At 40.2% G+C, this 24079-nt stretch overlaps 1 protein-coding gene across 4 annotated transcripts in view; it reads left to right on the top strand.

Annotated features, from left to right (window-relative positions):
• The window catches only part of Adgrg6 (adhesion G protein-coupled receptor G6), a 137130-nt gene extending 114330 nt beyond the window's left edge, over positions 1 to 22800 (top strand). For 2 of the 4 annotated variants that reach the window (XM_021221270.2, XM_029533169.1), the window contains 6 exons: positions 448 to 544; positions 2516 to 2799; positions 15397 to 15498; positions 16131 to 16283; positions 17632 to 17677; positions 19941 to 22800. In XM_021221270.2, the coding sequence (XP_021076929.1) occupies positions 448 to 544; positions 2516 to 2799; positions 15397 to 15498; positions 16131 to 16283; positions 17632 to 17645 (650 nt within the window). In that variant the 3' untranslated portion in view covers positions 17646 to 17677; positions 19941 to 22800. The remainder of the gene's footprint in view (positions 1 to 447; positions 545 to 2515; positions 2800 to 15396; positions 15499 to 16130; positions 16284 to 17631; positions 17678 to 19940) is intronic. The other 2 variants (XM_029533168.1, XM_029533167.1) reach the window with 1 other exon arrangement.
• Positions 22801 to 24079: the final 1279 nt, after the last annotated feature.

Genomic DNA, 24079 nt, shown 5'->3' with positions numbered 1-24079 from the left:
GAAGAAGAAGAAGAAGAAGAAGAAGAAAAAGAAGAAGAAGAAGAAGAAGAAGAAGAAGAAGAAGAAGAAGAAGAAGAAGAAGAAGAAGAAGAAGAAGGAGCCAGCAGCAGCAGCAGCAGCAACTGCATTCCCTTATCTTTTCAAACTCGGTACCCAATGTAGCATCATTAACACAATCACACTGCTGTCTTGGGCTGAATTCAGTAGATGTACTTCTACCACAGTAAATCTCCAGTGAGCATCACTAAACCCAACAGAAGATTTGAGCATCTTATAACTAGAGTGTATGCTTTAACTACTGCCATCTAGAGTTATATGTACCATACTGAGGAGACAATTTTATTGTTGCTTTTAACCAACCAATTTGCTTGACAGCATCTGTCCCATGAGACAGTCACAGAGTCTTCAGGAGAGCTCTCAATGTCATGGTCTTTTTTTTAATAACAGGTCTGCCAGCCTTGGTGGTGTCAGTTATTCTAGTGAGCAGAAGACAAAATGAAGTGTATGGAAAAGAAAGTTATGGGAAAGATCAGGATGATGAATTGTGAGTAATATGCGTTGGGGGGAGGTGTGGGAAGATTGTTGATGGGACATGCGCTTTGTTTCCTAAAGTTTGATGTAAGTTACCATGGTGATAATAATGCTCTGATGTTGAAGGTTTTAGTTTCATCTGTGGAATCAGTCACAAGTCTTCGACCACAGATAAGTCATTTCAGTGGTCAGAGCTGCCCTTCCTTATTTTAGTAACACTGTGCTAGATGATCTGGATAGTCCATCCTGAGATGCTCAGAAGACCCATCTACTCTTGGAGATTCTGTACCATTCTTGCCTCTGGCTGAAATGACCCAGTGCCAACATGAGTGTTTTACAGAAAATGGATCCCCATTCCTCCATGAGTTCTTTTGTTAAACCTTTCTTCACAATTTGAGGTCATTGAAATTAATGGCATTGCGTTGTTTAAGCAATTAGCTCCCATAGACCTTATCAACCACATTGTGGGTCATTATTGATATCTATTGATTGGAAGAATTACTGATTGTTTGAAGAACATTTTTTGTTATGTGAGATCAGTGACACCTCGTGTCTGTGTAAGCTTTGGGGATAGATAACACTTCTATAGCTAATGAGTTCTCATCCCTTGTGGTCTTCCCTTTTTTTTTTTTTTTTTTTTTTTTTTTTTTTTTTTTTTTTTTTTTTTGGTGTTTCTGAAGCATTACCCTGAACCCCCAACAAGCTCAACCTGTAAGAATTCTAGAATCTTTGAGAGATTTTCAAGTTTAAAGGAAATCTAGTGTCATGAACATACAATGTTATTTATGGCCCTTTACAAGAAACAATTTATTTTAAGCTACGTCAGTCTTTAAATGGGGGAATGTAAAATCTTACTCGGTTGTTAGAGGATTTTAAAGCTCTGTTTAAAGTTCTGCTATCATAAAAAATAATTTAGTGAGCACTCTTCACATGCTAGAAATCATCTTGAGTTCAAGGATCCCAGGATGCTCAAGAAAGCATTTACCTCAGTAGCCAGGATGAGGCCAATTCACTTTAAGATAAATTTAATTTCCTGAAATAATTGAATTTTTGGTACTTAAGAATTTCCATAGTTTTAAGGAGCTCTAGAATATTTGCAAATTGCATTGCTTTTCATCCTTACATTAGAATTTACAATCCAGAATTGTTTGAATTTTTCTTCCATCCATTAGCTGATATTTTTATGAAAATCGCATATATTCCTCCTAATAACGATGTTATAATTTACATATGCCTTATAGTTGTGTGTAAGAAAGGTGTCTACATGAATCTTTTCATTCTATAATATTTTGCTTCAGCAATTATAATAATTGCTTTGGATTCTGAATCCTCCATTCAATGTGACAATGAAGAATAAATTATCTAATAATAGATGACAAGGAACTAAGCACATAGGTGACCACTAGGATTGATGTTGTTGCTAAAAACCACCAAAGCTAAAATCTCTCCAGCTCTCCTGGCCTCTTGCATGTGGACATAAACTGACAGCAATAATACCATAACTCTCTCACACACACACAAAAATCTCTTAACAGACTTCTGCTTCCATGGTATTTTTCAGAATGGAGTCAACACATCCACCCCTTGACAGGAAAGGACAGCAAAATTGAGTGCTGAAAGTCCCCGTTTTTAGAGTGAAGACACACAAGAGGGTCAGATGTGGTTTAGAGTCAGCCAAACAAGCATGCCCTCATACCAAGCCAGAATTCAACAAGCGACCTCATTTGGTTTTTTAATGTTGGTTTAAATAATGAGATTAAGACAGCAGCCATCCAAAACCAACCAAACTATGAAAGGATCAAAGAAGAAACTGAGGCTCACAGAAGTGAGCAGACTTTCCACGGTGTTTCAAAAAAAAAAAAAAAAAAAAAAAAAAGAAGAAAAAAAAAAGCTGCAAACTGTACAAACCAGGCCAAGGGAAGTTACGAGTAAACACGGTGAAGGAGCCGGTCTTTTATCTGATTCTTGTTTCTTTTCCTCTCAGCTGCTGGATTCAGGATCCTGTGGTATTTTACGTGAGCTGTGCCGGGTACTTCGGAGTCATGTTCTTCCTGAATGTCGCCATGTTCATTGTAGTCATGGTACAGATCTGTGGGAGGAATGGAAAGAGAAGCAACCGGACCCTGAAAGAAGAGGTTTTAAGAAACCTGCGCAGTGTGGTCAGCCTGACCTTCCTGCTGGGCATGACGTGGGGTTTTGCTTTCTTTGCCTGGGGACCCTTAAATATTCCTTTCATGTACCTCTTCTCCATCTTCAACTCATTACAAGGTAAGATAAATGGTCCCTGAGCAAAGACTGCTTTCGAATTTTATCAAATTTGCAGACAGCTTCCCTTTAGACATCACAGATTAAGTTTCTGTCACTCCTCCAGATGCTGAGCACAGGTGCAAGTAGCCATTCATTAAAAAGCTCTTGCATTAAGAGAGAGAGAGAGAGAGAGAGAGAGAGAGAGAGAGAGAGAGAGAGAGAGAGACCATTAGTTGACTTTATTTTTCTTTAGCAATAATTCCTGGACACATTAGAACAGTGCCTGGTACATAGTTGGTAGTCAGTAAGTATTCTGTCATGCAAGGGAGTACAGAGTGGCTTAAGGGGTTAGCCAAGAGCCTAATGAGAAGTTTAAGGGTCATGCCTGTGTCTTCTTTCTGGTTGAGGGCACTACCACTGCCCTTCATGTGGACTGTGCAGGCGTTCTGTATGCGAGCAGCATGATTCAACTTGCCTCCATAGTGCCTGAGGTTTAGAAATGAAATCCAAGTCTAATTCAGAAATTTGTCTTTTTGAGGTACAGAAATTAATTCAACCTATCAAACATACCAATGCTCTGTTTTGGAAAAATCTATAAGCTGTCTTCTTCGAGAATCCTACCATCCTATATTTAGATAAATGTATATGTTGGGGGGGAAAGGTCTCATTATGTAGCACTAGCTAGTCTGGACTTGATACATAGATCAGAGGCTGGATTCTAACACACTGAGATCTGCCTGCCTCTGCGTCCCCAAGGATTGGATTGGATTCCATTATACACCCTCTAGCGTGTGTCCCCTCGTGTTCTCTAAATGGATTTCTGTCAGTTCTATCTTGAAAATAAAATCATATTCTTTACTTTGTGGTGCTGAAGACTAAACCCAGGGCCTCATTCATGTTAGGGCTCTGAGCTCCTCTCAAGTCCTTGGAGAGCATTCTTTAAGACACCAAACATTCTCCATGCTTATGACCAAACTCTCCTTCTCGTGCACTGAAGCAGCATGAGCACCATGCATCATAAGAAATTAGATGGCACGGTCTGAAATCCCTCCCTCTCTGTGGCATGTGCGTGTGTGTGTGTGTGTGTGTGTGTGTGTGTGTGTGTGTATTTCACTGTGCAGTTGCCAACTGGTCTCAAACTCAAAATTCTACTTCTGCCATCTAAGAGCTGGAAGTATAGGCCTCCAACACCTCCAGCCTCCTATTTTCAATGAGAACACCACCGATAGCTCACCCGAAGCTCCTCTACTGTTCACAGAATGATGGATGGATGGAACAAATCTAAGCTGGGGTGGAAAGCAGGGCTGCATTACCCAATACTCAGTTGCCTCTTTGGGTATTCCCCAATGCCATATTCTAAGACACATGTGCTTACCTGAAGGAAAGTAGCCGTCACTACTTGTCACCCTGCAACTTCTGCTAGCATTTGAACTGAAACAATCGTCACAAAGTAGATGTTCAGTGTCTGTTAAATAAACAAATGCTGGGTGAAGGGAAGGAGAAGGCTCGGCCATGGCCTAGATCCAATCTAAGATGCCTCTGGCATAAATACTCACTAATTAATTCAGCAAATAGATACACGATTATGACACAGAAAGTATGTAGGCTTGTTATCACAAGTATGTGGAACAGTAGGCCTCGGGGGTATATTCTTACGTTGGAAGCTGAAGTTGTACCATATGAACCATCTGTAAAGGGATCCAGCTAGGGAAGGTGACTATTTTATCCCTTTTAGGATAGACTACATCCAAGTGCCCAAGTAAATATTGACCAAAGTGTCCACTCGCATTCGGAATTCCATGGTTTTATATTTCAGGATTGGACATGAAAGGCGTAGCCATCTGCCAGCCCAACCTCGATTTCATCGTTAAAATTTCCTGGCAGCCTCGGTACACTTCAGCAGGCGCTACAGTCATCTGTGCAGCTCCATTTCCACTAATGGGAATGGAGATGCTTTAGTTTTCCCAGTGTGGGTCTCTTGACGAGAGGGAAAAATGTTGTCAGCCATCACCAAGTTAGTGTTCCTCATAAATCACCGTGTTTTAAGGCTGATTTTCAAATCATACAAATTCAGAGCAATTCTATTTGCATCCAATGATGTTAAAAAAATACCCCGACAAAAATGTACACACACAGGGCCATCCGTGGTACTGAAGGCAAGACCCTATGGACAATTATTCCCCTATCCAGGCCATATGAAAACTTGCTGGGGCAATATTTAAATTGACTTCATGGCTTTTATTGGTGAGCCAGTCTCTGCCTTCAACACGAAGCCTATTTTTGGAAGAACTTTATGCTTTATTAGAAGCATATAAAGTCTTGTGAGTTTGTGTGTGTCAGTAATCCCAGAGCTCAGGACACAGGAACAGAAAGACACTGAGTTCATGGTATGTCTTCCTGAGTTACCTGAGGATGCTTTATTTTTTAAAGGGGGGAAGAAATAAGCCCTGTGACACATGAAGCTTAGAAAATTCTCTTTTATTTTTTTTCTGAAATGATGAGGATCAGAAATACACAAATACATACTGCTCCAGGAAGCTTTCATACATATATATATATATATATATATATATATATATATATATATATAGCCTGGAGCAACAGAAATCATATATTTGTGGACTGCATGAGAGTTAACGGAACACTTTCACCTAGCATCTGTTGCTCTCGGGTTTGTCAGACTGAAAAGCAGGAACCCCAGAAAGAGGACAGGCTCCTTTTTAATAGGTAAACTAATGTAGGAAAAGGTAATGACTTTCCCAAGATCTGACAATAAAATTTTTATGTTTTATATATATATATATATATATATATATGAAAATTAAACAACACATTAATAGGTGTCTTAATACGTGTCACAGTATTAAAAGTATGATTCTCAATAAGAACTGAGAACTAAAGCATATTCTTTAGCCGGCTGTCCTGTTCACGTCAATGTTCTTATTTGGGACATGAATATCTATGTTCATTTATTAAAATGCTAGTAAACATAACAATAAGTTAATGGGAATTTAATTTGTTGTGCAGCAGGAACTGTCAGTCATCTCAATCCCATTGGCTGGCTAAGACATTAAGGAAAATTTTGAGACACACGAAATTAAATGCCGTCCGACTCTCCCTTGGCCTGTTAGGTCTGCTAGGAGTCTCATGGAAGTTGAGCTGTGACACAAGAACACACATAAGGCACATGCGTAATTGCTGCCAAGGCAAAGATGGAATACCATTACATATCGTTGAAAAGGGGGTGCTTTTCAAGGGCAGACGCCGGAAATGACATCAAGCGCGATGAAACATGACGCATCGCAAAGAAATACATTACTCATCCTTTTAGAGGACATTTTTTTTTTTTTTGCCACAGAGAAATAATTTTGTAAAGGATGTCTTTGTGGTACGAAAAGAAGATTCAAAACAAAGTTTCCCTAAACAGTCATGAGCCCAACCTAACAACAGCGGGCTTTGTTTGAGTAACAAGAGAACCCAGGAGATGTTTAGTCTTCGGAGAAGACTCACTCGGGAGCTTAGAAGCCATCTGGACTGTTTTGCCAGTGGTCAAGGATGTGGCACACAGCCTCTTCTTCCCAAATAGCCAGTTTGATGACTTACTGACCGATTTTCACATCAAGACGCCAGAATGCACAGTCATGATCTAAGACGCCAACTGCCCACTGCTGCTTGCTTGACCTCTTTCTACACCCCTAGAGTTGCTTTATGTTTATATTCGTGTTTATGTCCCCCTTCTGTGTTTCTATAGGTTTGTCAGTCAGACTCAGAAAAAAAGAAAAACGTTATTTTTTTGTACAAATTTATTGCTGACTTCTTTGGGAAATACCAGTGGCCTTTAGATAGAAGAACACTCAAAGTAATCACTCAAAGCTATCATTTTTCCCTCCATCTGGATTTGAACAAGACCTTTTGGAACAGTGACAGACGGCCACTTACACCAACTTGGATTTTACACCATGATATTTAGGAAAACCCATTCTAGAGGGTTTTTTTTTTCAATAATTAGACTCAATATCTAAGAAATGGCTACTCATTTTACATATACTCATGGAAGTTGTCTCTGCATGAGCCAAACAAAGGGAATGGATTCTATATGGCAGTCAAATATTCTTGTCAAAATATCTTTCCTCACCCACAAATAACACCATCAGGATCAAGACTAAGCACGAGTCATATAATACACAGTTAACATTTAAGCCAGAGGGTAAAAAGAGGCTTATATTTATTTTCCAAGACACTACTAGCATTCTAGGTTTATTGACAGAACTAAGAATCAGAAAGCAAATCTACTCCTTTGTAAGATTTTTTTAGAACGTCTCCTCACTGCAGGCTCAGGGCACTTTCTACAGTCCCCTTCTGCATCTTCCTCTACTGTATTTGCATAGCTAGCCTGGCTTCCAAAAGGATGGGCTAAGATTTTCTACCTTCAAAATTCCCATAGACAGCCCTACCTCCCACGTGAATTACAGCGTTCTTTCTTCTTCATCACAGCTGGAAATAGTATTCGTCTAAAATTTAAAAAAAAAAAAAATCTGTCGAATTTACTGAGATGTAAGGAAATTCTCAATTCCGAGATAGTACTGGTGTTTGTGTGAAGCGAATATACAGCAGAAGATGGATGTTAAAGACGGCATTGAATGGGAGGGAGATGAGAGGGTGGGAACTGGCTGGAGAACCGTTGCTCACATAGCATGGAGAGGTTTCAAGTAAATGAAATAAACAATCAAGGTAGATTTCAATGGGAAGTCACTGTGGCTACACAATTCTGGCTTCGACTCCTTAGAGCGGTAATCTCTCAAGCGAAGCTTCAGTCCACCAAAAAATGGACAGCTGTAGCTGTTTTGTTTGTTTGTTTTTATTGTTGTCGTTGCTTGGTTGTTTTTTGTTGTTTTGTTTTGTTTTGTTTTGTAACAGGAAGGCTTCATGAACTTAGCACTAAAGCCATCAAGACGGAGTGAAATCTTTTTGTTATCTAGGCACCCAACCTCCCTGGGATGACCCTTGAAAGTACCAGTCAAGCCCCTCATCACCACGCCAGCCACAAATGGAGCTTTTTCAGATGTTTCCTGGGTAGACTGAACACTCTCAAGGAGGAAACATACAGACAGGCTGGAGATTAGACTGGAAATGGAATGGATTCACTTTAATGCTTGTGGAGACCCCATTAGTATCTTGTACCTAACTTGGCTTCTGGAGCCGTGATGTTTATGTGGAGAGAAACAGCAGCAGCTTAGAGGGGACATGGGTCACTTTTCTTTCTTAGTCTCCACCTGCTGTTGGCTCTCATGGCTTAATTTTTAATGCTGCTTCCTAAAAAGGCTTAGAATACAATGTGGGTTCAACCACATTTCTCATGGCTGAACTTTAAATAGAAGAGTTATATTTTCCTGAGAACAGATGTTTTATCATTTATTATTTGATTGGCTTAAATTCACATGAGAAACATTCGTTGCTGCAAAGAATAAAACAGCATACAAGGATATCCTTATTCTAATTTAGCATGAAGGTGTCTCAGGGCAAAGAGAGAGAGAGAGAGAGAGAGAGAGAGAGAGAGAGAGAGAGAGAGAGAGAGAGAAAGAGAGATTGATTTTTTATAATAAATATAATACCTTTAATTTTCAAATAAAATCTTCACTACGTTTTCATTTCTCAAAATTATTATCTATTTTTACCACAACTTATTATGGTATATGGAACTTTAATATGAGTTTTGTCTATCATGTAGTTTTAGAAGACATGGGTCAGATTTTAATCCAAACTTACTTGGTGCCTATGTATTTACAGTAAATTACAGAGATGATTAAAAATGCAACGTCATTTCTTATATATGATTGTAACATAGAACAATGTTGCACAAATTATTTTTAAAGATTTATTTATTTTATTTTGTAAGGGTGTTTTGCCTAGATGTATGTCTGTGTACCAGGTATATGCATGGTATCCAGAAGGTAGCATCAGATCCCCTGGAACTGGAGTCACAGACGGTTGTTGGTTCCCATGTGGATGGCAGGGTCGATCTGAGAGCTTCTGTACGAGCAGTCAGTGCTCTTAATCACTGAGCCATCTCTCCAGCTCCTGGTTATATAGTTGTTTAAAATGTTTCACTAAGTCAGTTTATCTTTGAACTCATTCTCTCTGACTAGAGTCTGCACGCGAGTCTCAAAATAACTTATAGTTTAGCTCCCCAAAAGGTGCAAAAGTCAAATTTAAAGCCTAGTTCTTTTCTAGTAAAATGTCTGCTGAATATTCATTGAAAACGTCGTAAACATCTCATAAAGTTTCTTTTTTTCCCATTCATATGATATGTAAACACACAGAGTGTTATGAAAAGAATATTAATGGAGTATGAAGGGAAGCAATGTCCATAAAACTTTACCTTCTGCTCTCAACTGGAAGATAAGCATTGACTCAGAATGAGGCCATAAGGTAACCATTTGATTTATGCTGGAAATGAACATCTTCAGATGAGGAGAATATCTTCTGGCTCACACAGGAGATTCACTTATACATTAATCACACCATTAGTAATGTTCTCAGTCATGTAGCAGCAACAACAAACCCCTCAAAGAACAAGTGTAGAGAGATCTGACATCCATAGAGGAAAGTAGATTAGACTTAAACCAGCAGGCAATCTCTAAACAATGGCCCTCTTTGTCTGCAGCCTCCGTAGATCACACCTCAGGCCTCCAGTCTCTGTAAATATGCCAGCACCCTCAAACATAAAAACATCTACTACGCAATTTGATGTATGCACTATAGGTACTACATGCATTCACTTATTATAGACTAGACACAGGATTAGGTAGGCATGACCCTCTGATTCAGTCATTTGGATGTGAAGATGAGGTCTGCTCTGGTTATACTCCTCCCAACTCCCTGGGGAGGAGTGTCAAAGCCCAGGCATTGCTTCTTACTGTGATCAAGTATGGAAAAAAAAAAAAAATGCCCTTTCTCGCTCTGAGACCTTTCATGCTCTCAGTAGATCAGGCAAGTGCTGGAGCTGCCTCCCACGCCTTCCTCCTCTAATCTGCAACGCAGAGGTCTTGAGAGTGGGTGTGTTTTTGAATAACTACCCTTTCATATTTAGTAAAGCTTTCTTTTGTAGTTAGAACTCCTTTGTTAGTTTCTTGTTTGAGATTTTCATATTTGCATCTATATAAAGTGGGCTTTGATCAAGGCTGTACCCTTCCGTTGACTTCAATTCCTCCTTAGTCTCCCTCTCAACATGCCGCCAAATTCAGGTGCTCTTTTTTTAAAATAATAACTCCCTGAGTCCACTTATGCTGTTGCTAGTATGTACATGAGTCCGGCATCATCTACTAGAACATGGGTGCCTTAGCAGAGGCCACGTCACTATAGAAAATGACTGTATCCCAGCAGACATCACTAACCAACAGTTCTTCAACTGCAGGTGGGCCTGGTGACCACCTCCAAGTCGAGATTTTTGTCTGGCTTTTTTCTTATGCAGATATTGTGTATACAGTCAGAACTACTGTGAGTTCATGTGTGTACCTGCCCTGTTGTGTCCAAAATACACTGTTTTGTTATAGTTTTCTATTTTCTCTGGCATTTACAATCTTTCCATCCCTTCTTCGCTGATGATCTCTGAACCTTGGGTGGAGAATCAGCTACATACATCAGTGACACACATGTCCCACAGGCTTGAGTACTTTGCACTCTCTTACTCTTTGAATGTTGACGGTTATGGGTCTCTGATGAGCATTAAGAAATGCACTAATCTCTGGGTATATTGAGGAGTCATTAGGAGCTAATTTAACACTATGTCCAGTTAGGAGAATGTCCAGATAATAGTGGGTTCTCCCCTAGGGCTTATAACCTGCCTAGCCATGGGTTCTTGGCTGATAATGGTACCAAGTGTGGGCTTCATCTTTCGGATAAGGCATTAAATCAAAGTAAAAGGTGATTGGTTATTCTTGTGACATTTGTGCACAGTTGTACCAGTGGGCCTATCACGCCACATCAGCCATTATCAAAGTTCCTAGCATTCACACCTGAGAAAACTGACAATTCCCTCCCCCCACTACCACCACCCCCGGTAGCATGCTTAGAGCCTTCCAGCTATGTGGAAGTCACCCAGTGGAGGTGAGCCCTCTGATCAGGACAAGTTTGATATAGAACTTCTTTAAGCTATCTGATAGAACATTTCAGAAAAAGACATGGGCTACTAACCATAATCACTAGCAAAACAGTAATAAATGATATTATAATGAGACAACAGAGTTGCATAACTAAACCTAAAGTTACATGATTATTGCAGAATTTATTTAATCCTAATCTGGAGATTCAACCCTGCCTTTGACCACTGAATTCTTAGATAAAAGACACACAACTTCTATTATTTACAATAAGCCTTAATCAGCACTAGAGCTGGGCAGATGTCTACCCTCTATGCTATGAAAATCAATTTCCCATTGATAACCCTGAATTATTACTTACTATGCTTCATCTGGGCTGCTCTTAATTCCAATTGGCCAGCCACTGGGGCTGTGCTTTTTTGACTCCTAACCCATGCCCGAGTATTGCCTCCCTGCCCCATGCACCCCAAAATAAGACTCAGACTCAAATTATACTTCGAAATGCCTTGGCCATATAGCTGGTCTCTGCTCTGACTAGATCATAACTAAAGATATCCATTTATTTTAACCTACTTTCTGTCATGTGACTGGTTACCTATGATCAGGTACCACGTGTTCATGCGTCCATCTCCTTCCCTCTTTTGGAGCTCCTTCCCTCTGTCTCCTTCTCTTCCAGAATTCTTTCTCCTCCCAATATTCCTCCCCTATTTCCTGCCTAAGCCACAGGCCATAGATTTTTTAATTAACACGTGAGGCATCCATACACTACAAGATGATCTCTATACACAATAGTTCTGATATTACTTATTTGATGTCTTGTGGATATTTAATGTCTTGGGAGCTAGTGAGATAGATCATTAGGTAAAGACTTTTGGCAAAGCCTCATAATTTGATTTCATTCCTGGGACCTATGTGAGGCTTTTTTTTTTTAATTTACCATGAATTTTAATAGACTAATCCTCATATTAAAAATCAGTGACAAAAAGAGAATCGCTACATTTCATATTAGCATTTCTCCCCAGTCAGGAAAGACAACGGTCCTCACTCTAGGCACGGTGCCTGGTGCTCTCTGATGTTGACAGGGATGCTAAACACAGAAGGAAACATCCGGAGTCATTTCACTAATGTCAAGGCTAGTCAATAAATCCAACAATCTTCATCTCTTTTGTCAGGCAATCATGCCATTTGTTCTAAAACATGATTGTGAATCATGTCGTATTAAGATAGTAATGACTGCATGTACCTTTGGTCATATTTTGCAAACAGCTATACAAATCACACTGTCAAAACTTTCATGTGCTAGCATTTCATACTTTATTGTATTTATTACTGGTGTATGCATGTATGCTTAAAGGGAACACACATGCCCTATGGCGCCCACGGAGGCCAGAGAATAACTTTACAGAGCTGGTTCTTTCCTTCAACCTTTACATGGGCTCTGAGGACCAAATTCAGGCCTCCAGCCTTGTGTGTCAAATTATTTACCCACTGAATAACCCCTTTAGTCTGCCCACACCCTGTTAATTATGGAAGCTACAGTAGAATTTAGTTTTCTCAATGAATACCCCATGTTCAAAAGCAACAGTCCATTAACAATACTATAATAACTGCCTTTATGATGCTTTGCACAGATCCTGGGATCCATGAGTCCAAGGGTCAGCCTTCTTCTTGAAAACTCCAAATGTCATGGTCAGTGCTTCACAGGTGGTCACTGAAGAAGTTAACCTTTTAGAAACGTCCTTCACCTACCCTCCAACATTCTTAAAGGTTCCATTCAGGCCTGCATCTTCTTCAAGGCCCTTCCTTTTGTGGACTCACCACACTGCCACCAGTGTGATATGAAACAGAGGCATTGCTTCCAAGTTCGCTTGCATGTTTTTCAGAAACTTTTGCCTTAAAAGTATTTTCATTGTAGTCCTAGTTTTTAATCTGCACAGAACCCAGTCTGTTCTGTTTTCATTTCTTTTGTTTTGTAACAAGGTCTCCCAATGTAGCCCAGGCTGGCATTGAATTTATCCACGTGACTAAGTCTTCCCAGTTTGAGGTGCATCCCTACTGCATCAGTATCAGCTAGTGTGTGTGTGTGTGTGTGTGTGTGTGTGTGTGTGTGTGTGTGTGCACGCAACACATGAGTCTGCATCTCTATAGATAGGTCTAAGGATGATATTCAATGTCTTACTTGCTTTCCACCTCATTCTTTGAGGTAAGATCTCTCATTTGAACCTAAAGATAATCAACATAACTGGTCTGACAACCCAGCTTGCTCTGGGGATCCTGTATCTTCACCATCACCCTGACTACCTAGCATCTATGGAAGATGTAGGGATTTGAATTTCTGTCTTCCTGCCTTTACAGCAGGTGCTTTACCCACTGAGAAATCTTCCCAGCCCCTACATAGGTCTCATTTGGAACTCTATATGTCTAATCATATCTCATCCCTTAAAATAGGTTCACTGACTGAGCATAGGCTGAACTCATCTTATTAGCCTGCTTGCTATGATTCACACATTAAGGAAACAGTCATTCATCTGTTGTATGATTCCTAGCATCATTCCACGAACAACCATAGCACAGAGACAGACAGACGGACGGACGGACGGACAGACAGACAGACAGACAGACAGCTGTACTTGGAGGTTTATTGTCCACTAGGAAAAGCTAATCAAACAAATCAATGACTCTACGAGGAACACAGGAGCCCCCTGTACTGACCAGTGTACACAAACGAGGATGAGCAGGATCTAAATTAAGAATGAATTATGACTTCAGACACTAATTACTCTAGGGGGTGTTTGGCTCGCCTGAGGCAAGAGACTATTACTAAAAATATCTGAAGAAAGTATTCAGCATGGTGTTGGACAAGGACAAGCCTGATACACACAGACCAACCAGAGAATATTCAAGTGGTTTGGGCATCATAGTCAGAACTTCTGTTCAGAACATCTGAAGTTTGAAATGCAGCTAACAAAGCAAGATATACTAGAAGCTGTGTGGGTTAGAATGCTACCCTGAGGCGGGATGGGAATGAAGCCAAGGATGAAAATCATCATTGAGTCTTTTTTAAATTATTTTTTAAGAATTTTTTCATTTACATTTCAAATGCTATCCTGAATATCCCCTATACCCTCCCCCCTCCCTGCTTCCCTACCCACTCACTCCCACTTCTTGGCCCTGGCGTTCCCCTATATGGGGCATATAAAGTTTGCAAGACCAAGGGGCCTCTCTTCCCCATGATGGCCAAATCGGCCATCTTCTGCTATATATGCAGCTAGAGACACGAGTTCTGGGGGTACTGATTAGTTCATATTGTTGCTTCACCTATAAGGTAATTTCTCTAACTCCTCCATTGGGGGCCCTGTGTTCTATCCTATAGATGACTGTGGGCATCCACTTCTATATTTACCAGGCACTGGCATTGCCTCACAAGAGATAGCTATATCAGGGTCCTTTCAGCAAAATCTTGCTGGCATATGCAATAGTGTCTGAGTTTGGTGGCTGATTATGGGATGGACCCCTGGGTGGGGCAGTCTCTGGATGGTCCGTCCTTTCATCTTAGCTCCAAACTTTATCTCTGCAACCTCTTCCATGGGTATTTTATTCCCTATTTTGGGGAGTAATGAAGTATCCACGTGTTGGTCTTCCTTCTTCTTGATTTTCTTGTGTTTTGGAGACTGTATCTTGGGTAATGTAGGTTTCTGGGCTAATATCCACCTATCAGTGAGCGCATATCAAGTGAGTTCTTTTGTGATTGGGTTACCTCACTCAGGATGATATCCTTCAGATACATCCATTTGCCTAAGAATTTCATAAATTCATGGTTTTTAATAGCTGAGTAGTACTCCATTGTGTAAATGTACCACATTTTCTGTATCCATTCCTCTGTTGAGGGACATCTGGGTTCTTTCCAGCTTCTGGCTATTATAAATAGGGCTGCTATGAACATAGTGGANCATGTGTCCTTATTACCAGTTGGAACATCTTCTGGGTATATGCCCAGAAGAGGTATTGCTGGATCTGCCAGTAGTACTATGTCCAGTTTTCTGAGGAACCGCCAGACTGATTTCCAGAGTGGTTGTACAAGCTTGCAAATCCCACCAGCAATGGAGTACTGTTCCTCTTTCTCCACAGCCTCACCAGCATCTGCTGTCACCTGAATTTTTGATCCTAGCCATGCTGACTGGTGTGAGGTGAAGTCTCAGAGTTGTTCTGATTTGCATTTCCCTGATGATTAAGGATGTTGAACATTTTTTTCAAGGAGTACACTTAAATCATAAGGCATGCTGAACAGTCAAAGACAGAATCAGATCTGGGCATCTGTTCTGAATTCTGAGCCTCTCTGTTCTTCTGCAGAAGACTAATATGCTGACTGCATACACTGAGTCCCATTCCTTAAGATCTTTGTACCTCGGTGACGGTGACTTAGTTATAAAATCTTAAGAGAATCCCACATACTTAATAACGTTTATCCTAATGATGTGCTACTTGTTTTGATAAATACCTTCATGCTCTCTTGTCACAGGTTTATTTATATTCATCTTCCACTGTGCAATGAAGGAGAATGTTCAGAAACAGTGGAGGCGTCATCTCTGCTGCGGCAGGTTTCGGCTAGCAGACAACTCAGGTAAAGGCCTGGGGTGAACTGGTTTCATTTGGAGAAGCACTTGAAACCAATGGCATTCCTCCCTGTGCTGTCACAGTAGCCCAACCTCACCGAGATTGCCTTTCAAGCAGAGCATGTGACAATGCTGAGCTGGCAATGTTGGACTGTTAGAGCTAGAGAATACCTGAGCACATGGGACCCCATCCTTGAATGCTGAAGACAAGAAACATGAAGTCCAGAGAAGTTTAAAAAATTGCTCAAGTTTTGACATTCAATTTGGCAATCCTGTGCAGGGTTCCTCCACATGAAATCCACCTTGCCATTTTTAAATTCCCAGTTGCATTTTTGGTGAAGAGATTGTTCTTAGGATATATAATATTTAAAGGAAACTGTCACTAACTTTTTAAACACCTGCAAATTCTTCCCACCTATAGGGCATTGAAGTGGGATACTACATAGCATATGCACAGGGTCAGAGCAAGAAACTCTTCTCTCCTTGGCGTCTTACTGTTTCCATGTCAGTCTCTTTAAATCACTGTGAATACTGGGAAACAAGCTGTTCTGAATAGATTAAATGATGCGGTCATAGATTTGGGGACAGCTTGTATTTTCTATAAGCTAGCTGATAATGTCCTGTTCTCGATTCTTTCCAGACTGGAGTAAGACAGCTACCAATATCATCAAGAAGAGCTCCGATAACCTGGGGAAATCTTTGTCTTCAAGCTCCATTGGCTCCAATTCAACATATCTCACATCCAAATCAAAATCCAGCTCCACTACCTATTTCAAAAGAAACAGCCACTCGGGTGAGTCATTTTTAGCCTGCAAAGCTCCCCTTGGGTTGGTTTGCATTTCACCACTTTCATCACAAAACTGACTTATGATGAGTGGTGGATCCCAGTGCTTGCTAAAGGGCTGGTTTAAGATTTACCTAAACTATCCTGTCCAGCTAAAGACGTTCTCCATTGGCTTTGTAAATTTTAAATTGAAAGCAATTTTCAACCCAACTACATCTTCCTGGTTATAATATCAGTAGCTCTCATTATTATTCAATATTAATATTAATTATTAATATTCTCAATATTATTATTATTATAACTTCAAAGTTTGACCTGAAACATTTTTCCCATTTAAATTGTGAATATTTCGTTTTAAAGTCATTTTTTATTTAAAAATGTAGAAACCGAATTGCAAAACACTTCAACCCAGTATGAAATTTGCAGGTATAAAAAGAGAAATTTTGTATGGGGGTGCAGGAAGAAGCATAAAGTTGAATGAATATTTTGAATATTTTGTTTAAGACTTAATTCCTTAACCACTGAAAGTGATGAGGCACAGTAAGCTGCCGCTACCCCTATGACACTAATGAAACACGAAAGAATAGAGAACATTCATAAAGTAATGAGGACTGTCAGAAACATTGCTGTTGGTCATGCCCTGTTGGGTCAACAGAGCTCCTGTGGCCACACATTCTGACACTAAGTATATACACAGGTAATCCTGAAGACAACCAGGAAATAAAGAATGTGGCTGCAGTGCTTGATCATGAGATATCAGAAAGGTTTCAACATTTAACATCAAAGAGAAGTGATAGGATTCCTAGGTTTAGATACTAGTTAAACCCCTTGACAGAGAGGTGTAGTGCCCTAGCACACACTATGATATATCTAGGAGCATAATGGAAATAAATTTAAATTATTTACTCTAGTAAGTTGTTACATGTGTGACCAGAGGTGAGTGGCATAGCAAAGACTAGAGTTTTATATTTTTCTTGAAAGGTGTGACAAGTCGGGCGTGGTGGTGCATGCCTGTAGTCCCAGCACTTGGGAGGCAGAGGCAGGNGGATTTCTGAGTTCGAGGCCAGCCTGGTCTACAAAGTGAGTTCCAGGACAGCCAGAACTACACAGAGAAACCCTGTCTCGAAAAAACAAAAAAAAAAAAACAAAAAAAAAAATAGTGTGACATGTGAAGCGTCTATACTGACAACTCAGGTTGTAAACAGTTTAATTGCAAGTCTAAATCCCCAGCAGTTGGTGGGTCAGCTATCTGCTGCAGATGGTTTGGGGTGTGCAGAAAGCCACTCCATAACCTCATAAATATATAGTTGGATTCTTTCTTGGAATTGACCTAGACATTCATATGTTTACGGTGTAGATAATTTCTCCTAAGAGAATTCCTTCAACAAAAGTGGATCACTCAGGTAACTTCTACTGCTTTTATTTGGATGCATGAGTTTGTGCAAGGTAATGAGAACATCTGCATGGATTAAGCTAAGGTTCTTGCTGCACCAGCAAAATAGCTTGTTCTTTACAGTACTTCTCAGCTACCACACCGGTACTCCTGCACTGAGCTGGACTCTGAAATTTCTGACAGTGGGCTGTGCCAGCTCTTCTCTGCTTGGGGTGTGCAAGCTATGCCTTCTAGGAAATGTACCATGCTCCAGATGAGTGGGCTACATATCATGTAACATAATGGCAAAAGTAAAACGAAAGAAATTCTTAATAAACTTTTTGTAATATGATGTGACTTTTTAAAACTTTTCACTGTTTCTTGGATTACTGGGTGTGTCATGGTACATTTGTAGAAGTCTTGAATGAAAACAATGTTAATTGCAAGCTGCTTTATGATTTTTATTTATCTGCTTGAGACTTCAATATGTGTCAAATAATGGTTCACATCTCTAGCCCCTGGTTTTCATAAAAATAATCTAAATCGTTGTCACTCATAATGTGATGTTAAGGGGAAGCCATGAGATATCATGTATGTAAAGGATATATTGAATTCACACACACACACACACATACACACACACACACACACACACACACACACACACACAGTTTTACTCTATCAGAGAATGATGAACCACCCAGCAGGAACATATATTTAGAATGGGACCAATTACAGTCTGAAAAACTACATGCCTTTGTAAAACTGTCCATGCACCAGAAGGAATGCATCTTTAACATTTCTCTGAGGACCTGTGGTTTGCTACAAACATCAAGCACAAATCCTTCATCCTTCATATTTCATTTAATAAGAAAACCCTCAACAGAAAACCAGTGGCTAGTGAATCTGTGAACCTAAATGGAGTCCAAAACCAACCAGCTTGCTGAGAGCCTCATGGACAGGATGTTTATGGGACTCATCCAGGCTTCTTCTAATTCATGCTAGGACATGCTGTAATCATTCGATCATCCCATCTGCCCATCATCCAACACATCATCTCCTCCTCCCTACCCCATTTCCTTTAGCACGGGATGAGACCACCATGTCCTGCATTCACCCTTTTGGCTTGGTGTTTGCTCTCATACAGAGCAGTAGCATTGCAGTAGATACCATGATGATGACCCGGACTTTCAATCTTATTGATAAATTTTACAGATCATTTCATATACTGGGCCCGGTTTACTCAATACTCTCTCCAATTTGGGAGAGCTGGCTACTGAGATCAGTGTTTGGGGGTAGCATTTTCTTGCTTCTCTTACCAAGTATAGAAGAGATATGACTAAAGGGAAGCCATCTTCTTTTCCTTTATCATCACTCCAAAATCTGTAATTTGGTTAATCTAGGACAAAACATCTCCCAAAGCATATTAGGAGGGAGAAGACAAGACAGTCACTAATTATTTTCATAGAAGCACAAAATTTTACATTGATAATAAGGGTGGTATGAGTTTCAAGTTTCAGACCATTTACCTGAGTCAATTTTAGAGTTTTTGAGCCTGTGGAAAAATAACATGTGTTTATCTAGTTCTGAAAACTCTAGAAATTTATTTAGTGGTCCCTAAATCCTAATTAATTTCTCTGACATTATTATTGCTTTTGAAATGTTTCTGGTGGAGAGAATTTTGATTTTATAATATGATAATGCTTCTGTTGACTTCCACTCACACCTCAACTAACAACCATAAGAAGGAAATGCACTTAATACAGTCTTTAATGTTTATTTTGATTGATATTTGCTCCCCCAAAGCATTTAAATTTTGTCAAATGTTTTTATGATAGTGTCATCCTTACATAAGTAGAGTATAGTGAGTTTCCTTGCACTCATAAACTCAGAGGCAGCTATATCTGCTGGTTTTCCCTACTCTATGCTATTTGTAAAATGTATCTTAGATATCATATCTTTTTTTCATGAATGTTCTAACATGTTTCATTCAGTTTTTAATCTCACTTCTAAATTTGGAGACTTTTGGTGCATACATTTTTTAAGTTAAATTATTTTATTTATTAATTCTGAAAAGTGACATTTTGGGGAATATTTTCAAATACCATGCCACAACAGAAATTACTTGAAGCCAAGCTGGGGTTCCGTGAATATTAGAAGTGCATTTGAAGGTGGGAACTGCCTACTCCATAACCTGTCAGAGAACCAAGAACTTCCTTTTCTTTGTGTTCTTCTTGGGTGCCCTGGCCTTGTCCCTGTCACTACAGACTAAGCTCTCTTATTGTTTCTTGCAGACGGCACTTCCACGGACAAGTCCCTGTCAAAACTGACCCACGCTGGTGGAGAACAGACATCAGTCATCCCAGTCCATCAGGTTATTGATAAGGTCAAGGGTTACTGTAACGCCCATTCCGATAACTTCTATAAAAATATCATCCTGTCAGAGGCCTTCAGCCACAGCACAAAGTTTTAATGTCATTGAGAGGGGAAACAAAGGGAAAAGGAAAACCTGTCTGGAGAAGTGTGATGCCCAGCAAGCACTGAAAGCCACGCCTGGGGAATGTCGGTGTGCTGCTCCGTAGGAAACTGCAGAGCATAGAGGATTGAGTGCATCTTGTTCAGAAAGCATCTGTGAGGTGCAGAGTTCATCTGGGTTGGAATACTTCCATGGTCGAGCTCAGCCATCACACTTCAGAACTGAGAACACTGTGAGCCCCGCAAGGATACAAGACTTCTTAGAATGTAATTGAATCAAACTCATCAGAATGGGGGGAAAGGCATTAAAATTAGAGGCCTTAAGAGGAAGAACCCCAAGAAGAAATTTGAGTTTAGCTCTCATAGTCCAAACCTCATAGTTAGGCTCGGATGTAGCCTGACTCTCATAAAGACGACGTAGAAAACACACTAATTACTGTTTGTAGTGACTTTGGATGTTCACGGGTTCTGTTCCAATGCTATTTTCTATGAATATAGCAGCATCGTTTCCTTTTTCAGTGAAACTTCAACCATAAGTAGAAAAGAATGTTTACTATTTGACCCACATATTAAACATGCTTTTTTTTTGCTCTAGTATGGCAAATATTGAATGTTCGTGAACATAACTTGCTGAACAAGTATGTCAAAAATTCGATCTAGTCAATACATTCTGTGGATTTCTAATATCTCAAGACATGCGACTTAAGCATCACCATTATCCCGTGCATATAAATAAATCCAGTTGAATGTGGACATCACTTACATTCAAGTGGGCCTCCTGGAACTTAAGAACCTCTCCTGTCCCCTTCCGTGTGCACATAGGCCCATAGGCTTGTTAGAGGGATGATAATTCCCATTAAGCACTCCATGCAATGGCCTCTCACTGTTTAAAGAACACACTTTTGAGATTATGTGGTCCTATCCTTGTTTTAATGATGTAATTTAAGACATTCCAAATCACATAAACTTCAGAGGCCTCTGGCTCCCTCTAGTGACAAGTTTGTTCCAAGGAGCATACACTGAAGCATACAGCTGTCTAGGTTAATGAAAATAATTTATAAACGTGTAGTCCTACAACTGCTAGTTAAAAACTGTTCTGGGCCCTCTGATCTGAGTGAATGAGACCCTAAGGAGGGCTGGCAGGACTTACTGCTCTAGTGGAAGATGCATGGATCAGACTGTGGCATGCAAGTCATGCAGAACATGAAGCAGCTTACCTAACTCTTAAACTATCCTAAGCAGTGTGTGCTTGCTTGTTAGTGAGGGTGTAGGTTGAGCCCAAGTGGTGGAGTCCGTTCACTGGCCTCAGTGCACGCTGGCTTTAGCCCCGTGCTCAGGGTTCTCTGGGAAGTTTCAGGTTTCCAAGATAGCACAGTGAGTGACGACAAAGGGGACAAAGGGAGATTTTTAGCACAGCCAGCCTGCTAGAAGGGAGAAGCAGCCAGAATAGAACATCCGTGCAGAAAGTAGGCCATTCTCAGCTAGAATACTGAAGAACTTGCAGGTTTTGAAACATCTGACAGGTCCCCTTCACTCTCTGAGTGTCAGTCATGAAGCTATTTGCCAGGCTGCAAAGGATGTCACTAGAACATGGCAATGGGGGTTGTTATTGCCATTCATTCTTGTAGCAACCTGGACTGCCATCTTGGCAGGCCTGAACTTTGCTGGGCCTGGTGTTCACAAAGGAGGAGGCCATGTAGGAGAAAGGGGTAGTGATTTAGTCTTAAGGTGACTAAGATTCACCTCAGTAGAACCAATCCTTTTGCGGGGAGGGGAGGGGGGCTTATATTAGCAGGCTGCTCATTGTACCACAGGATACATATAGGTAGAATTTAATCTCAATAGACACTGACTATTGATATACCCCCCCCAAACTTAAGGTGTTAATGGTAGATTTTAATTACCTGTGAGAGTTCTGCACAAAGTGAATATTTAGCTAATAGAAATCACAATTTTGCTTCAAACATGGCTTTGCTTTTTATTTTTTTTTCTTACCAGCATTCAGATCTGAGAAAGATTTTTTTTTATTTTTTTTCATATTTGGCAAGGATGCCAGCTCCATTTAAAAAAAATCTCCAATAACCAGGTAAGAAAAGAAAGAAAAAAAAGAAGAAGAAGAAGAAACAACAGGCCAGATGTATTTGCAAGTAGGTTTAAAAGACTGGTCCAAATTTTGCCTTCAATTACAAGTCTGTGGCTCTCACTGGGCTCTCTCATGGGATGGGGTTCCATGGGAGAGTCAGGGTTCAGGCTCCACGCAGCTGTAAAACAGCCCCAATCCAGACTCTGGTCATTTGCTTCCCACCCTCTCTTTTCACTGTTATGGGTTCAAGGTTTAGCCTAGGGTCCATTCTTGTCACTGTTTCTTACTGGGTAGAGCGCCTTTGGCAATGTCTCTTCTGTACATATTTATTTATTTGTGTTCACGTCAGTTTGTTTCATATCTTAGCTTTCTTTTGCCCAGCTTTATTGTTTTAATTAACCGCCCATTAGAGAAACTGTACTTTTTTTCTAGAAAAAAAATTGTGAAACAGTTTTCTGTATTGCAATATTGTTGAATATGACAGGTAAAGCAACTGTGAGGGCGAACTAGAATTAGTAGTGAGAAACTGCTAAAGCTGATTTGCCATTTTACTGAAATGGAAAATGATTTTTTTTCAAATAAATACTTATATTGTTCATGTTCCAAATTATTCGGTTCCTTTATGAGGGAGCGTTTCTATTTCTGCCTCCTAAATAGGGAAAAACATTATTTGACAACTGGAAAATAACCCTGCCACCAATAAATCCAATGACATGCGGCGACTTTGCCAAAACACTAGGAATGAATATATGACAAAGGTCCAGGTCCCGGGATTAATGCACTCTGACGTTAGAGTTTCTTAGGATAACTAACACAGAGCCAGGCTGTGTGGCAGCTTAAATATCTTAGGCTTTTATTCCCAAAGTCTAAAGCATCCAAAAAACAAAAATGAATAAAGGAAAGAAAGGAAGGAAGAAAGAGAAGGAAAAAAGGAGAGGAAAGAAAAGTACGTAGAATTCAGAGCTATATTTTTCTCATATTTAAAGTTGCTATTTACATGGTGGGAGACTTGGAAAATGATCAGTTTTAGTTCACTTCACTTGCATGATCAGAGCAGAGGTGCCCACTTCCTTTTCCCTCTGGTAACTTAGAATCATTCCTCTCTGCAGTGCCAAGGCCAACTTGGCTCATGATCATCCTCAGGAAAGTGTGCACCCAGCACGAAGCTGTCAGCTTCTTTGGCAGGTCACTGCAAGACCAGATCTTCTGAGCCAAGATTCACGACTCCGGGCCAAGTCATGTTAAGTAAACAGGAGTTGCTCAAGGGCCATCTGCAGACCTGGGTGATCAGGTCGCGTCTCAAAGCATGAGCAGCAGAGTAGAGCTCACAGGAAACCCGGGTTGGATTTCCACACCACTCCACGTTTACAGCAGTTTTGGAGTCTGTATGAGTTGGGCTTTGTAAATGCAGAGCCTTGGCCAGGCTTTGGAGCTCGAAATTAAATAACATGCTGCTCTTTCTAGCTGAAGCTAAGCGCTCTCCTTTCACCTTTCCCCTTCCCACTTCATCTCTCTTCTTTATATCACTTCCTTTCTTCATTTCAAGGGAAGAAGATTGAGGTTATACTTTTCGTGTTCTGCCTTCCTCAAGAGAAAGTGAAATGAGAATGAAAGTGAAAGTTTCAAATATTTTCATTCATAGCTTACTTTCTACCAAGACATAAAGGAAAAGGGAAGACTTGGCATTTTGTTGACACAGGAAACACCAGTAAAACCTTGGTAATTTGAACCTGCTAGAAAAGAAACTCATGCCGTTGGATGTCTGTGGGTATAGATCACAGAGTAAATTTTATCGTGACCCTATGAGGAAATGCTAGTGTCTATCTTGCATCCGTGGGAACCTGGTCATTAAAAATAATACGATCGCAAGAGATG

The sequence above is a fragment of the Mus pahari genome, chromosome 21 (genome assembly GCF_900095145.1).
Source record: "Mus pahari chromosome 21, PAHARI_EIJ_v1.1, whole genome shotgun sequence".
NCBI lineage: Eukaryota > Metazoa > Chordata > Mammalia > Rodentia > Muridae > Mus > Mus pahari.
Note: the sequence above shows the minus strand (reverse complement) of the source record. Positions and strands in the feature narration are given on the sequence as shown.